The 15404-nt window shown below is 42.8% G+C and overlaps 1 protein-coding gene across 1 annotated transcript in view; it reads left to right on the top strand.

The window, feature by feature from the left end:
• Positions 1-241: 241 nt before the first annotated feature.
• EIF3E (eukaryotic translation initiation factor 3 subunit E) overlaps positions 242-15404 on the top strand; it is a 57814-nt gene continuing 42651 nt past the window's right edge. The window contains exons 1-3 of the mRNA XM_045006754.1: positions 242-397; positions 3068-3182; positions 8063-8180. Coding sequence (XP_044862689.1) covers positions 308-397; positions 3068-3182; positions 8063-8180 — 323 coding nt within the window. The 5' untranslated portion in view covers positions 242-307. The remainder of the gene's footprint in view (positions 398-3067; positions 3183-8062; positions 8181-15404) is intronic.

Raw genomic sequence — 15404 nt, forward strand, 5'->3', positions numbered from 1 at the left:
GCGCGCACGGAAGGACTCGAGGCGCTGTAAACGCGCGGCCAGCCTCCCTCTGCTAGCGCGACCGGCAGCAAGGCCCTCAGCACGAGCACGAGCACGAGCACGCCCAGGAGGCGCGCGGCCCAGGCCATCCCCGCACGCATGCGCGCAGACCATCTCCCTCCGGCTGCCAGGTTATATGCGCGCACGCGCGCACCACCTTCACTCTGACCACGCCCCTCCCCCAAGACGCCGTCGCGTCCGCGTCTCTGTGCGTGTCCGTGCGCGTTGGTGAAGCGGCGCGGGTGCGGCGCCGCCCCCTTTTCCCAAGATGGCGGAGTACGACCTGACCACCCGCATCGCGCACTTCTTGGACCGGCACCTGGTCTTCCCGCTGCTCGAGTTCCTGTCCGTCAAGGAGGTACGTGGAGACCGGGCCGCTCCCCCGCCCCGCGCGGGCCCGCAGCCGACACGCGGGAGGCGGAAACCAGCCCTTGGGCCTGCTCCCTCTCGGGGGAGGGCGGCAATGAGGCCCGGCCCGGCGCCGCCGGGCTGCCATCGGCCTCCCCACAGGCCCCGGCGATGCGGAGGGAGGTCGGGAAGAGCTGCCTGGAGTCCAGTTGCCTGTCCCGTGGGGGCCGGTCTGCGCGCTCCGGAGCCCCTGCGGAGAACGGGGAGCGGCTGGAGGGCAGGCTCGGGGCTACCTGCTCCTCTTCCCGATCTCTCCCGGCGCGGGGGGCAGGGCATCCTCCTCCAGCTGCCCTCGGGCCTGGGCCCTACGTCCCCTCACAAGGTGGGGTCTGGGGAATCCTCCCCCCCCCAACCCCCGCAGACTTGGGTCCCGTTCCCTGCCAAGGTGGGGTGTGGGGCTCCTTCCCCAACTGTCCGCGATCATGGACCCCCGGCTCCTCACGCGGTGGGGTGGAGGAACTTCCTCCCCATCTCTCCACGGGTTTGGGGCCGGTTCCCTCCCAAGGGGCAGTGGGGGAATCCTTCTCTAACTGCTGGTGGGCATCCTCCCCCCCCCCGCGATGGGGCAAGGGAACCTCCCCCAGATCCTCCTGGACCTGCACCTGTGCGGGCATGCCTCCTCCTTCCCATCACACCCTGGGTTGGGGAGACTACGCTTCTTATCATGCCTTGTGTCTCCTAAACCTTCTAGTACTGTTGAGGAACCGTTTAGCTCCAAGGCCTTGTCTGCATTAGGATTCTCCTATACTGATGTATCTACACATAGGTGAACATAATTTGTTGGGAAGCATTCACTTGGTTTCTGTAAAGGGAAATCATGCCTTACAGCCTACTAGAATTCTTTGAGGGGGTCAGCAAGCATGTGGACAAGGGTGTTCAAGTGGATATAATGTACTTTGATTTTCAGAAAGCCTGTGAGAGGTCTCTCATCAAAGGCACTTAAACAGAGTAAGATGTCATGGGATAAGAGGGAAAGTGCTTTTATGGGTCAGTAACTGGCTAAAAGATTGGAAACAAACTAGGAATAAATGTTCAGTTTTCAGAATGGAGAGAGGTATATAGTGCTGTCTCCCAGGGGTCTGTACTTGGACCAGTACAATGCAACATATTCATAATGATTTGGAAAAAGGGGTAAACAGTGAGGTGGCAAAATTTGCAATCATGTATCTTGACTTTAGCAAAGCTTTTGCTATGGTCTCCCACAGTATTCTTGCCAGCAAGTTAAAAAAGTATGGATTGGGTGAGTGGACTATAAGGTTGATAGACAGCTGGCTAGATCGTCGGGCTCAACGGGTAGTGATCAACGGCTTGATGTCTGTTTGGCAGCCTGGTATCAAGTGGACTGCCCCAGGGGTCTGTCCTATGGCCTGTTTAGTTCAACATCTTCATTAATGATCTGGATGATGGGATAAATTTCACCCTCAGCAAGTTTGCAGATGACACGAAGTTGGGGGGAGAGGTAGATACACTGGAGGGTAGGGATAGGGTCCAGAGTGACCTAGACAAATTGGAGGATTGAGCTAAAAGAAATCTAATGAGGATCAACAAGGACAAGTGCAGAGTCCTGCACTTAGGATGGAAAAATCCCATGCACTGCTACAGGCTGGGGACCGACTGGCTAAGCAGCAGTTGTGCAGAGAAGGACCTGGGCATTACAGTGGATGAGAAGCTGGATATGAGTCAACAGTGTGCCCTTGTTACCAAGAAGGCTAACAGCATATTGGGCTGCATTAGTAGGAACATTGCCGGCAGATCGAGGGAAGTGATTATTCCCCTCTATTCAGCACTGATGAGGCCACATCTGGAGTATTGCATCTAGTTTTTGGCCCCCCGCTACAGACAAATTGGAGAGAGTCCAGTGGAGAGCAAAGAAAATGGTTAAGGGGCTGGGGCATGACTTAGGAGCGGCTGAGGGAACTGGGGTTATTTAGTCCGCAGAAGAGAAGAGTGAGGGGGGATTTGATAGCAGCCTTCAACTGGAGTTCCAAAGAGGGTGGAGCTAGGCTGTTCTCAGTGGTGGCAGATGACAGGACAAGAAGCAATGAGGGAGGTCTAGGTTGGATATTAGGAAAAACTATTTCACTAGGAGGGTGGTGAAGCACTGGAATGGGTTATCTAGGGAAGTAGTGGAATCTTAATTCTTAGAGATTTTTAAGGCCTGGCTTGACAAATCCCTGGCTGGGATGATTTAGTTGCGGTTGGTCCTGCTTTGAGCAGGGGGTTGGAGTAGATGTTCTCCTGAGATATCTTCCAATGCTGATTTTCTATGATTCTGTTAACTACTCAAGGTAGTTAAGTCCAGAGCAGACTGCGAAGAGCTACAAAGGGATCTCTCAAAATTGGGTGACCGGGCAACAATATGACAGATGAAATTCAGTGTTGATAAATGCAAAGTAATGCACAATGTAAAACATAATCCCAACTACAGTAACTCCTCACTTAACATTGAAGTTATGTTCCTGAAAAATGCGACTTTAAGCGGGGAGTTTTGGAAAACTACTTAATGTCAAATTTAAGGTCCTGTTATTGCCACCATTGCGATCTTTAAAAACTAATCAGATACTTTATTTAAAGAGTGTTTCAATATGTTATATGAAATCTTTTTAACTTATTGTTTCAGATATACAATGAAAAAGAATTACTTCAAGGAAAATTGGAGCTTCTTAGTGATACCAACATGGTGGATTTTGCTATGGATGTGTACAAAAACCTTTATTCAGATGAGATTCCTCATGGTAAGCTTGGTCATAATTGGATCTGTGGATTTTGCGGTCAGTTTTAAAGTAGATGCTTGAGTGAATGAAATTATAACAATCCTTTTCAACAACTGCCAATTTTACTGTCTCAAAACTATCCCTGGTAGTAGTTTTTTGTTTAAAACATTTGTCATTTTGTTCTTTCCTTTTGACCACTGTTCACTTGGCACCGTATTCTGGTATGGTTCTGAACAATACATTGATAGTTGGTAATAATTTGTATGCAGTACTTGGTACCTATGGAATAGAAATATCAGTATCAAATTTAAGGAAAGATGATTAATGAAAGCAGGTGCCTTGTTTAAAAAGGGTCATTGTCATTAATCTTGTAAAAAGATTTTCTTGTATTTAAAAATTTAGAGTTTCAAAGTGGTATATAAGAGTACTTCATGACCAATAACAAAGACTCTGGGATTACCATAACTCCCCTGATGCCATATCATTGGTTACACAGATATTCTTTGCCTGTGAAAATATAATATTGCATAGTTAGGAATGTTGGGGGGGAAGGCTGTGTTCAAGCTTTCCTTTAAAGCATTCAATCTTGGAAACTATAGAGACAAGTTATTTCCATTATAGTACTGCATATGATTTTCAGGTCAGTTGTGATCAAGGTTTAATCACACATGTGGAAGTTCAAAGTTACGGTTTCTATGTCATGTATTAAAACATAAAACAGCAGAGAGGTCAAACATGTTCTGTGACAAGGAGTAAATTATCCTTTCACCCAGAGTCTAGGCATTGGGGCTACAGGTAAATTAGTATAACTGCATTTAATAAATGTTACTTACAAAAAACTGTTTAGGGATCATTAAGGTTCCAAAGTCGGGTACTCAGAAGTTAGGAATAACTTCATTAGTCTTTACAGGATCACATACAGCTTGTTCTACAAGACCTTTGCTTCATTGATCGTGCAAGATGAACAGCAAATGAGGCAGTGAGTAGCAGAAAGTTCTCTTGTGTTTAAAGCAATGGGCTGGGACTAAAGAAATCTGGGTTCTATTCCTGGCTCTTCCACAAACTTTCTTTCCTTTTGATACTAGGCAAGAATGTAATTACACAAACATGCCCGGGGAGAAAATTAATGTACAAGCAGGGGCGGCTCCAGCGCTCCAAGCGCGTGCCTGGGGCAGCAAGCCACTGGGGGCGCTCTGCCGGTCGCCTCTAGGGCGGCAGGCAGGGTGCCTTCGGTGGCTTGCCTGCGGAGGGTCCGCTGGTCCCGCGGCTTTAGCGGACCTCCCGCAGTCCACCAAAGCCGCGGGACCAGCGGACCCTCCGTGCTTGGGGCGGCCCTGCGTACAAGCATTCAATTCTGGCATTTCCTAACTTTTGAGCACCTAATTTGGCAATCTTAACATTTTATTTAATATTTTGATTCAGTCTTACAGTACACCATTTCAGCTGATGTGCAGTTTTCTAGTTGGATAATGTTTCACTTTGATAGCTTGCATATATGTAGAAACGATTCCTTGAAGTTTGAGTTCATATCTGGAAGAAAGCTGAGGGAATAAGTCTGGTTACTGGGAAACCGCTGCCTGCATTCCACACACAATCCAGCTACATTCCTCCCAAATTATCCTTTTGTTTGCATTTTCTAGAGCAGTGGCTCTCAAACTTTTTTGCTGGTGACCCCTTTCACATAGCAAGCCTCTGAGTGTGACACCCTCCCCCCCCTTATAAATTAAAAACACTTTTTTATCTATTTAACACCATTATACATTCTGGAGACAAAGCAGGGTTTGGAGTGGAGGTTGACAGCTCGCGACCTCCCCATGTAATAACCTCGCGACCCCCTGATGGGTCCTGACCCCCAATTTGAGAACTCCTGTTCTAGAGCATGTAATTTATTCTTGAAATTAAACTTCTGAATTATTGACAGTTTGATACCTATTCAGTGATACTGCTATTCTATATTTCTTACAATAACTTCAGTACAAAATTTCTTCTGTACGTGATGGTTCAAATGTTAACCATCATGAACTTTATCTAACAATATAAAATAAAGTTTACTGTAGGTAACACTTTCATTCAGAGTCAAGTACTATTCAGGACTATTTGTTTGCTTGGTGCTCTGCAAGAAATCTGACCTGTGGTGCACCAAGTGCTGCACCTCTGTACATTTAATTTTCTCTCTGTACAGGCTACTTTTATATACATAATTATAATAAGTGTAGATTATATTCTTTTTACCCAAATTTACCATGAAGGGTTATGTATGGGCAACTCTCAATCTTTCTGTCAGCTGAATAACTGTTGCCAAGGTTATAGCTGAGTTGCATTCGTAAGAAACTTTACAGTATTAATTAGTTAAAGCTAGAAATTTAGTGCAAATACATTAAACAAATGCATTTGCACACATTTAATAATTATATTTTCTTCTGCCTTCCTTACCTTTAACTTGTTCAACTGCAGGAGTCGCGGAATAAACATGCTTTCATATAATCAGTAAGGTAACTTAATGGTTTCTTCTTTTGCCCTCTTCTTCCCCCACCACCTTCATTTTTTGTAATCATAAGAGTCAACTGAAGGTGTGGATAGTTCCAGCATATTGAAGTACCACTTATCAGGCAAGTGTTTCTCAGGTTTAGACTGGGTTGTGAATTACTCATCATTACCAGTTTGTCCACTAGAATTCGTTCTCAAATTTGTGGTGTGGTTATGCGTAGGATCATTCTTCTGTGGATACAACACTGTGGTTGACTGCAGTGTTTGTTGGGACAACTTCATTCTTTTCGTTACCTTTGTCTTGTTGCTGGATTGAGTGGTGGAACCTCTTGCTCCATAAAGTTCTATACTCAGCTGATTTTTCTCAAACTTTGGCAGTTTTGTTCCAAATCATGGTCTCTTCAATGCTTCCTCTGTCACACATGGTAGCACTGGATGTAAAACTGTAGTGTTCCTAACTATTTCTACCAGCTTGAAAATTATTTTGCAGATTAGGCTTCTTATAAGCGTCTTTCTTCTTACTTTTCAAATAGCTTTTCTGTCAGAGTTTGAGTGCTCACAGAACAAAAAATCTAGCCTAGATTTGTAGAAGATTTTTTTGTACAGTTTCAGTTCAGCAGATAATCATTTCATTCCCCTTGAATATATGTAGCATCTTCCCTTGTATTGCTTTTCACCTTTGCAGCTTTGTCAGAAGCAAACAAATGTATCCAAAACACTGTGTCTTCCTTCATTGCGGATGAGAAATATTTTAAGTTGTTCATGACTGGGGTGTAAAACTCTTCCATAGAGAGAGTGGCTTTTTATTAAGCTAGTCACTTGTAAAATGAGTCATAGATTCCAAGCCAAAAGGGACCAGTGTTACCATCTAGTCTGACTTTCTGGATAATACAGGACATACACTTCCCCAGTAAGTCCCCAAACATATCATTTTAGAAAAAACATCCAATCTTGATTAAAAATTGCCAATGATGGAGAATTCAGCAGGGCCTTTGGTAAGTTGTTCCAATGATTAATTACTCTCACTGTTGGAAGTGGAGGTACGCTGTAGTTCCAGTTTGAATTTGTCTAGCTTCAACTTGCAGCCATTGGATCATATACATTTATCTTCTGAATTGAAGAGCCCAATATTAAATATTTGTTCCCCACGTAGCTACTTACAGACTGTAATCAAATCACCCCATAACCTTCTCTTCGTTAGAGCTCCTTTAATCTATTTAGCTTATCACTGAAAGGCATGTTTTTTAATCCTTTAAAAGCAGCAAAGAGTACTCTGGCACCTTATAGACTAACAGACGTATTGGAGCATGAGCTTTCGTGGGTGAATACCCACTTTGTCGGTATTCACCCACGAAAGCTCATGCTCCAATATGTCTGTTAGTCTATAAGGTGCCACAGGACTCTTAGTCTGGATCTGTAAAAGCAGCAAACACGGCTACCCCTCTGATACTTTAATCCTTTAATCATTTTCATAGCTCTTTTCTGAACTCTTTCCAATCTATAAACATTCTTCTTGATTTGTGAGCACCAGAACTGGACAAAGCATTCCAGGAGTGGTCAGAGCGAAATACAGTGGTAAAATAGCCTTTATTCCTATTCAAGATTCCCCTGTTTATGCATCCCAGGGTTGCATTAGCCCTTTTGACCACAGCATCTCACTGGGAGCTCATGCTCAGGTAATTAGATAGACGCCCATCCTATAAGCATGCCCTGTGTTCTTTATTCCTAGATGTGTATGTATATATTTAGCCGTATTAAAAATGCATATTGTGTGCTTGTGGCCCATTTATCAAGCAGTCCAGATCACTCTGTATCAGCGACCTGTTCACTTCATTATTTACCATTCCCCAAATTTTTGTGTCAGCTGCAAACTATCCCTGATGATTTTGTTTTCTTACAGGTCATTGATAAAAAACGTTAAATAGCATAGGGCCAAGAACTGATCCCTGTGGACCCCCTCTAGAAACACTCATTCAATGATGACTCCCCTTTTACAATTATTTTGAGACATATCAGTTAGCTAGCTTCAAATTGATTTAATTTGTGCCATGTTTATTTTATATCATTCTGTTTTTTAAATCAAAATGTCATGTGGTACCAAGTCAAATGCTGTACAGAAATGTGTTATCTCAGCACTATTACCTTTATCAACTCAACTTGTAATTCATCAAAAAGTACTAAGTTAGTTTGGCAGGATCTATTTTCCATAAAGCCATGTTGTGTGGCATTAATTATATCACACTCCTTTAATTCTTTATTAATCATTGTGACATTTAATATGGCTTGACTGGGGGGACAAATGAGCTGAGTTTTTTGGATGCCAGGTTACTCAGCACTCTAGCTGATTCTACATCAGATAACTACATGCTGCTTGCTAAGGTGTTAACTTTATATTGTACTCTTTCTTTATCTAGCTTTGCGTGAAAAGAGGACTGCTGTTGTTGCACAGCTGAAACAGCTTCAGTTAGAAACTGAGCCAATTGTCAAGATGTTTGAAGATCCAGAAACTACAAGACAAATGCAATCTACTAGGTAATATTTTCTTTAATACTCTAGACATTGTAGGAATTCATCTTCCCAGATGCCTTGTTGGACCAGTGCAAAGAGGCTTTCTAATTAACAGTTGTCAGTTTAAAGCTGAAAATCTTTGCTCCCTTTGCCTGTACTCCGGATGTTGATATTTATGCTGTGATGTCTTGGACCTCCATATGATGATATTCTGCTTTCCATTAATAATGTCTCTGTGAGGGAGAGCTTATACTTCAGGATGTTGACCACCAAAGTGGTTAAATACAGAAATAAAAATAAATCATCTTTGTAAGAAATGTTTTATCATAATTTAAATATTGTTTGTGTTTAGGTGATGAAATAGATAGAAAGGCCTTTGAAGTCATCCCAGAAAAGCCCAAGTGATATGTTAATTTTCTGCTGCTCTTTTTCCATAACACCTTCAAAGTAGTATGTTGAAGTATCATCCTTCCAGGCACATAACTAGCTGTTGTAATCACCTTCAGAGGTGATGAAAATAACTTCTTAAACAGCTAGAAGCATCACCTGAGGCACTTCATAGGTCTGCCAGTTCAAGAAGTGAGTCTGAGGGCTTGTCTTCACTACAGGGGTAAGTCAACCTAAGTTATGCTACTCCAGCTATGTAGCTTAGGTCGACTTACCCCAGTGTCTTTGCTGCGCTCCATTGCCGGGAGACGCTCTCTGGTCAACGTCCCTTACTCTTCTGAGAGCTGGAGTACTGGGGTCAACCTGAGAGCACTCTGCCGTTGACTTAGCAGGTCTTCACTAGACCCGCTAAATTGATCCCTGCTGCGCAGCATTGATCTCCCTGTAGTAAAGACCAGCCCTGAGAATTGCAGACTATTTTCTCCTTAGTGAAGAATGTTATATGATGTGCAACACCTGAACCAAGTTGTTCAATACCTTTTATTAGGGAATTTCAGAAAATGCCAATACCTGAATTTCACCCCTCCCCCAAGTATTTTTTTAATGCAGCATATCATTGCAACTCCTTAATATTTGTAGTACTCATGATAAATGGCATGGACAGAATGGCAAGATAACATTTCAGTATTCTGATTAATTTGAGTTGTTGAAATATTTCTGGGCATAAAATGTAATTAATATAATCACCAGTTTCAAAGAAAGCACAAGTATTCCCCTTAACCCATGTGAAATGGGCTTATTTCTTAAATATCTTGGATTATGTCCTGCAAATACACCACAGTGAACAAGGAAAAGAAAATATATTGATGCAGCTAATTACTAAGATCTTCCTCCTGCAGTTGAATCCATGTGGGAGTAAGCTTGCACCCATATGGAATCCCATTAACCTCAGTGAAGCTCAACATGAACGTGTATTCTTGCATGGATCTGCTTGCAGGACCATGGCAAATATTTATAATAAATAAGGCTGCAAGAAAATTGTCAGCCATGATTTTTGTTGTAGAAACTTCAACTTTCAGCACTCACTGCAACTAACAATTCTCACCACAACTTTTTCACAATATCACTCACCGAAACCTGGTCATGATGCAGGGGTGGCAGAGCCAAATTTCAGTGAGTAGTGTTGTGACTTGGTGAACATGGAGTCAGAGGTGGAGGGTGGAGTTGGGGTTGTGTTCCCTGGAGGGCTCACACTTTGCCCAGGTGTGGTTCTGCCTCTGCCAAGTGGCACAGGTCAGGCCTGCTGAGCCTCAGCGACTCCTGCATGACTTAAAGAACTTTGCCTCTCATGGCTCCTGGTAAGTGGGGCCAGGTGGGTGTTGGGTCTTGTGCCTTCCACAGGATGTGAAGCTGGGATGGGGAGCCTCCAGGGATCTCTGCACTGGGGCCAGCTCTAGGATGCAGGGGTTTGGATGTACCCATCGCCCCCCCGCCCCTCCCCGAATTGGAGGAATGAGTGGGGGATATCCAGCTCCTGATAAAGGACCCTGCTGCCAACTTGACATCTAGTCAGTTACAAAGAAAGAGTCTAGGTCCTGCATTCCTCCAGCTGCCTCCACACACCTGCACCCTCCACACCTCTGCCCTGAGGGACCTCCACACTTTTTTCCTGAAGGCTGCTCTAACCTGCAAACCCTACCACATCTCTTCTTTCTTTTTTGTGTGTGCTTGTGGGTTTTTTATGGTATTTGAACTAAAGACACTAAGAATTCTAGGAAAAATTAGGCTGTAAAAAGTATAGTTAATAACAGTTTACTGGAAGTGAAATTTTGTGGTTTCTGCTATATTCCAAAAGGAGTAGAATTTTGCTTTTTGAGTCTGCCTTTGTTCTCACATGATACTGGAGCAGGCTGTATTTTGGGAAATGGCAGACTAAAATGATTAAAATGTATTTATGTATACATAAATGTTATTGATTTGGGTTTTTTTATAACTATAAATTACCATAGGACATACATATTTCTGTATTCACAGGTGAGAACTTACAGTAACTTGACCTTACTCCATAGTAATTGTATTGCTCACCAATCTTGGGTCGGTGCTGCCCAGCTGACTAGGACCCCCATGTAATTTGAGTTTTGAGGGCAGCAGTTCACCTGCTTTCCCAAAAAACCCATAGCAAAGGGGTATGTTCTTTGTCTTCTGTGGTCTTATCATTTTTTTTTTGTTTTGTTGCTGATGGTATAATTCTCTATGCCTGCTGCACCAGTCATAAAATCAAATCAAAGCAGTTAAAATAGAAATGTCCTGAGGTTTTCCTCGGGACTTAAATTAACTAAATATATCTTCTTGCTTCAGTTTGTAGTTTAACAAATAGTAGGAAATAGCTTTGTGCTGATTAGTACCTCAGGCAGTTATAGCTGTTTTGTTTAACTGTCCTCTTGTGCATTCTTTTTTCTTTCCATTTGTCAGCTAAGACATCTGCTGTTCAATTTGAATCTGCTTCATGTGTGACTTGCCATTAAGCCATAGGGATAAGTTCCCTATGGTATATCTGGTTAGGACTCTCCCAATAATTGTCATCAGATCTTTAGGGAGTTCGCGTCTCCAAAGTTGTATAAGGAATACCCTCCTTCTTGATAAATCTGCTGACTAGAGGTTATAATGGTAAATGGTACCGTCTTTTTTTTTTCTCTACTTGCACATTGTGATACGTTTGCACTTGATAAGCTATGAGTTGCTGCACACCACATCTGTGCTGCCTTGAAGGGAATCCTGTTTCTAGTAATTCATTACCTGTAGTCCCTCATTGCTTCAGAGCTGTTTTGAGGGATTTCCTGCATACCTCAGATGTTGGAAGGTCACCAGGGCACCTGACCACTTAAATGTTCCTTTATGATGTATTCCCATCATGAGAATCTATGGATACTTTTTGCTATCTTTTCAGTTCACACATGCATTCTTGCATGGATGGAAAGATATCTTATGACAATACAAATATTTTAAGGATGCTCTTGTTCAGACAGGTACCTATGATTAAGTATTGGTACAAGAACAAGATACTGTTAGAAGATGCTTACAAGAGTACATACAAGTGTGGCCTTCAGGTTCAGGCAGCCTCCTCCCTGAGATTTTGTGGCAAGGTGCACAATAGGAACAGAACCTTTTAATTTATCTCAAGACACTTAATATCCTTGTTTTTGAGCTAGAAAGAACAGTTCATGCCACATACAATAGGGCAAACTTTCCTACTAATAGTAAAGTGAGATCTTTAGAACAGCATACAGATGCTTGCTTCTTTGAGCTTTGCGAACTCTTCTGACTTGTAGTTTGATTTAGTCAGTTACTCAAAATGCCTTACTGAGATCAGCTAGCACTTAGCAAGTTGGGGATTCAGAATGACTTTTGTTTTTCAAGGTCTGTTGCCTAGATGTTTAAGGTCGGCACAAAGTGAATTGAAAGCAGCCAGATATTTATGCTGGAAAACTTCCCTTGTCTAGGAGGAATCTCTGTGAGAACTCTGCCACCGCCTGTGTGAGGGAAGGCAAGGGGATGTGGTTGATCAAAGGTCTGCTATGTCTAATTTCCTGCTGGCTTTAGGCATAGTTGAGAATCAAACCCTATGTATCTTGGAAAGCCACACAAGGGATACTTGCCAGTGCCTGAAGGCTCATTTTACCTACCTGAAAATCTGTGTGTACTGTGGCACAAGTTGTTGAAGCTTCCAGCATGGATAGATGCATACATGTTCTACTTGGCTAATGGTCTTACAAACTGCATGCTAAAATGTAATATTGTCATCCTTCCTCTTGTGGAATTCAGTACAATCTACTGAATTGGTGCATATATCAGATTTTATTATTTTTTACATTGGCATTTCCTTAATATGATGTAAAAATATACTGTTGTGTTTCACACATCATTGTGAAGGGTCTGCTCTTGCAGTTTAGGCTTAAAAATTGTCAGCTGCAACTAAAGGGAGTTTTCTTGTTTCATACAGGGATACAGCCCACTCACTAGATAGGTCTTTTTCTTATAGTATATGGCACTGTTGACATTCACTGCTGTACTTTGAACTGGTGGGACTTCTCATGTAAAGAAGAATTATAATGTTATGAGTACTTAAAATGGGGACAGTGTTGAGTTTTCGTAAATCTGAAAGTTTGGCCAAACAAGGGAGATATCTTTGAGGGAGCTCAAGGGGTCTGTCCTTGTTACCTTGTGGATGCTGAAGTGATCAGGGCTATTTAATTACTCCAAGTCTCAATTTTGAAGTACACTGGAACCTCGCTAGAACGCGGGATTCGGGATCCATGTGCGGTACTGCGTTAACATGGGGACCACGTTAAAATGAATTGCAATTAAAGTAATTAAATTTGGGATCCATGGCCACGACCGCGTTATATGTGAATTCGCACTATATAGACGTGCGTTCTAGCGAGGATCCGGTGTATATATTAGAATGGATATATGAGATTGGAGTAGCCTTCCAGGACCTTGAGTGCCCAGGTTAGCATAGGAGATGCATAACAAAGCTTTTTCCCATAAGGGAGTAACTTGTAGACTGAATCTGACAGCTTTATTCTTTCCAGATAAATATCTGCTTATAGTAGATGTCAAACTGTATTTACTTAGTGACTTTGAGGCAATGAATTTTTAATATGTAAAACTGCTTAGTTCAGTATCTGGGGAGTACACAGTGAGACTGGATTAGGACTTAATTTTTATTTTAAAAAAAAATCTGATTCCCATTTTTGAATGAAAACTGATAAGGGAAATTGTTAATATTTTCCCTCTGTATTGAGGTTTTTAACACTCTTTATCAACTGAAACTTTTTAATTATTCTCAGTTCCTTCCATATTTCAGTCTTCGCAGTGGGGTGTTTCTCATCTCCATGAGATCTGTAGGCAGACCAGATCTTTGCTTTGAGCCTGGGTTTAGGACCACATTTCAGGAGGAACTCTCCAGAATTTTCTTCTCCGAGCAGCACATATGGCAGATTCCAGGTCTCTTTGTAGGAGAGCTTCCAGAGGTTTTTTTAACAAAATGTCTGTTTCTTCATCAGTTTTGATGTTTTTCTCCTCCAAAACTGCTAAACTTCAAAAAATATTCTTCCGGCTTTCTGAGGAGGATTTGAAGAACACCTCTCCTAAACAGACAGTAGGCCGCACAGACTCAGCCCTCAGCTACCATGTGGGTGAGGTCTATGCTGAGATGGTTGAGCAGGCCACCTGAAAGCTCCTTTCCCTGAGACCAGGCTAGAATCAGTGGCATTGAACCAGGGTATATTTTTAAACCCCTCCCTGCTTCTCACCTACATATTGGACCCCTGTTCCCATAGCTTGCAGAGCAATCAGGAAAGTTTCACTGGAGCTTTCCTTAATCACTGAAGCTCACAGAAGGAAGAAATTCCTGCCCCCAGCCAGCGTGTAGACAAGATCTGGAGGCAGTTGAGAAGGCCCCAGAGTGCACCCTTTCTCCTATAAACTGTTTTACTTGTGAGGGCTCAGCTGCATAAGAGGTACCAGTTGCTCTGACCTCTGATACAAATGACTCCGTTGTCTCCAGTGGCTCTAGCTTGCTCAGTTTGTGTGATCAGTCCCCTTCCCTGAAAGATGGGCTTACCTCCTTTCCCCCTCCAGGCTACAGGTGCCCCACAGGAGGCCATGAAGTGGCTGTTTTCCTTAGGGAGGCATGCAGGACACATGCCTGCAGACTGTTGTTTCAGACTCCCAGGTAAAGCACTCTCCCCCTCACAGGATCACCTTACTCTTTGTCTCAGGGGTTTGGCCCAGGGACTGGTGAATATGTTGCTCACAATCAGTTAAACAAAGGAGAAATCTCTAAAACTGGGGTTTTGAGCACGGTACCTCAGACTTGGCTAATCTTCCCAGAATTAAGCACAAATGAGGGTCTAACTTTACAGGTGCATATGTTTTTTAGAGAATGAAAGACCTGTGGGTTTTTTTAACTTGCAAATGGAAGGAGAGCTTTAATTTTTCCTCACCTGGTTTGAGGGTGTGAGTAAGGTGAAGTGAAAATTCCTTGGACTAAGGACTAAAAGGTCTTGATTACTCTCTGCCTGCTGCAACTTCCTTAGTAAAGGGCATAATCATACCAGCTGGCAGAGTAGTCCTGCCAAACCCACAGACTGGAGAAATAAGATTATCACTCAGACTAAACTTTAATACATCCACATGAGCCTTGAGAATATTCTCTTGTCTGCATTCTCTTATCGTGGAGATCTTTGTTCAACTGGGAGGCCATTGTTGAGCATGTTCCTAAATAAATAAATTACATAAAATCTACCTTTAATGAGATTTCATTAGCAACTTTCCAGGACTGATGCATCACCTAAGATGTGCTGACATTCAAACTTCCAAAGGCTTGTTCTGGGGACAGCTGTTGTTCCATGGTAAGAAACCAGAATTGCAGAATATCACCTGATATCCTTCCAAATATTTTGTTGATGAGCTCTTTGAGGAGTGTAAAGACAAAGCAGTCATTGAGCACTGATGTTTTAGACATGAGATTAAGTCTCTCCCTCCTTCCAGTGAGAGAGTCTTCAAACAACCTTATCTCTTTGTTTCCTTTGAAGCCATTTTTCTTCCAGGTTCCAGTATAAAGGTTGCCCATTAGGAGGAAACCATTGCTCATTTTTCTCAGAGTTAGAATGCCAAGGCTGGGATTCGCTGGAAAACCATCTAACCCCTAAAGTTTCTCTCGAGTTTCCAAAGTTGGGGAAGCTGTCCACTCCCCATGAGGGGTGATTCTCATGGGAGTAAACTACCCAAGCAAATGGGTGCTTGACACAATCAGGGAAGGATATTCAACGAAACTCACACATTGTCCCAGGAACA

Source organism: Mauremys mutica, chromosome 2 (assembly GCF_020497125.1).
Source record: "Mauremys mutica isolate MM-2020 ecotype Southern chromosome 2, ASM2049712v1, whole genome shotgun sequence".
NCBI classification, from domain to species: Eukaryota; Metazoa; Chordata; order Testudines; family Geoemydidae; genus Mauremys; species Mauremys mutica.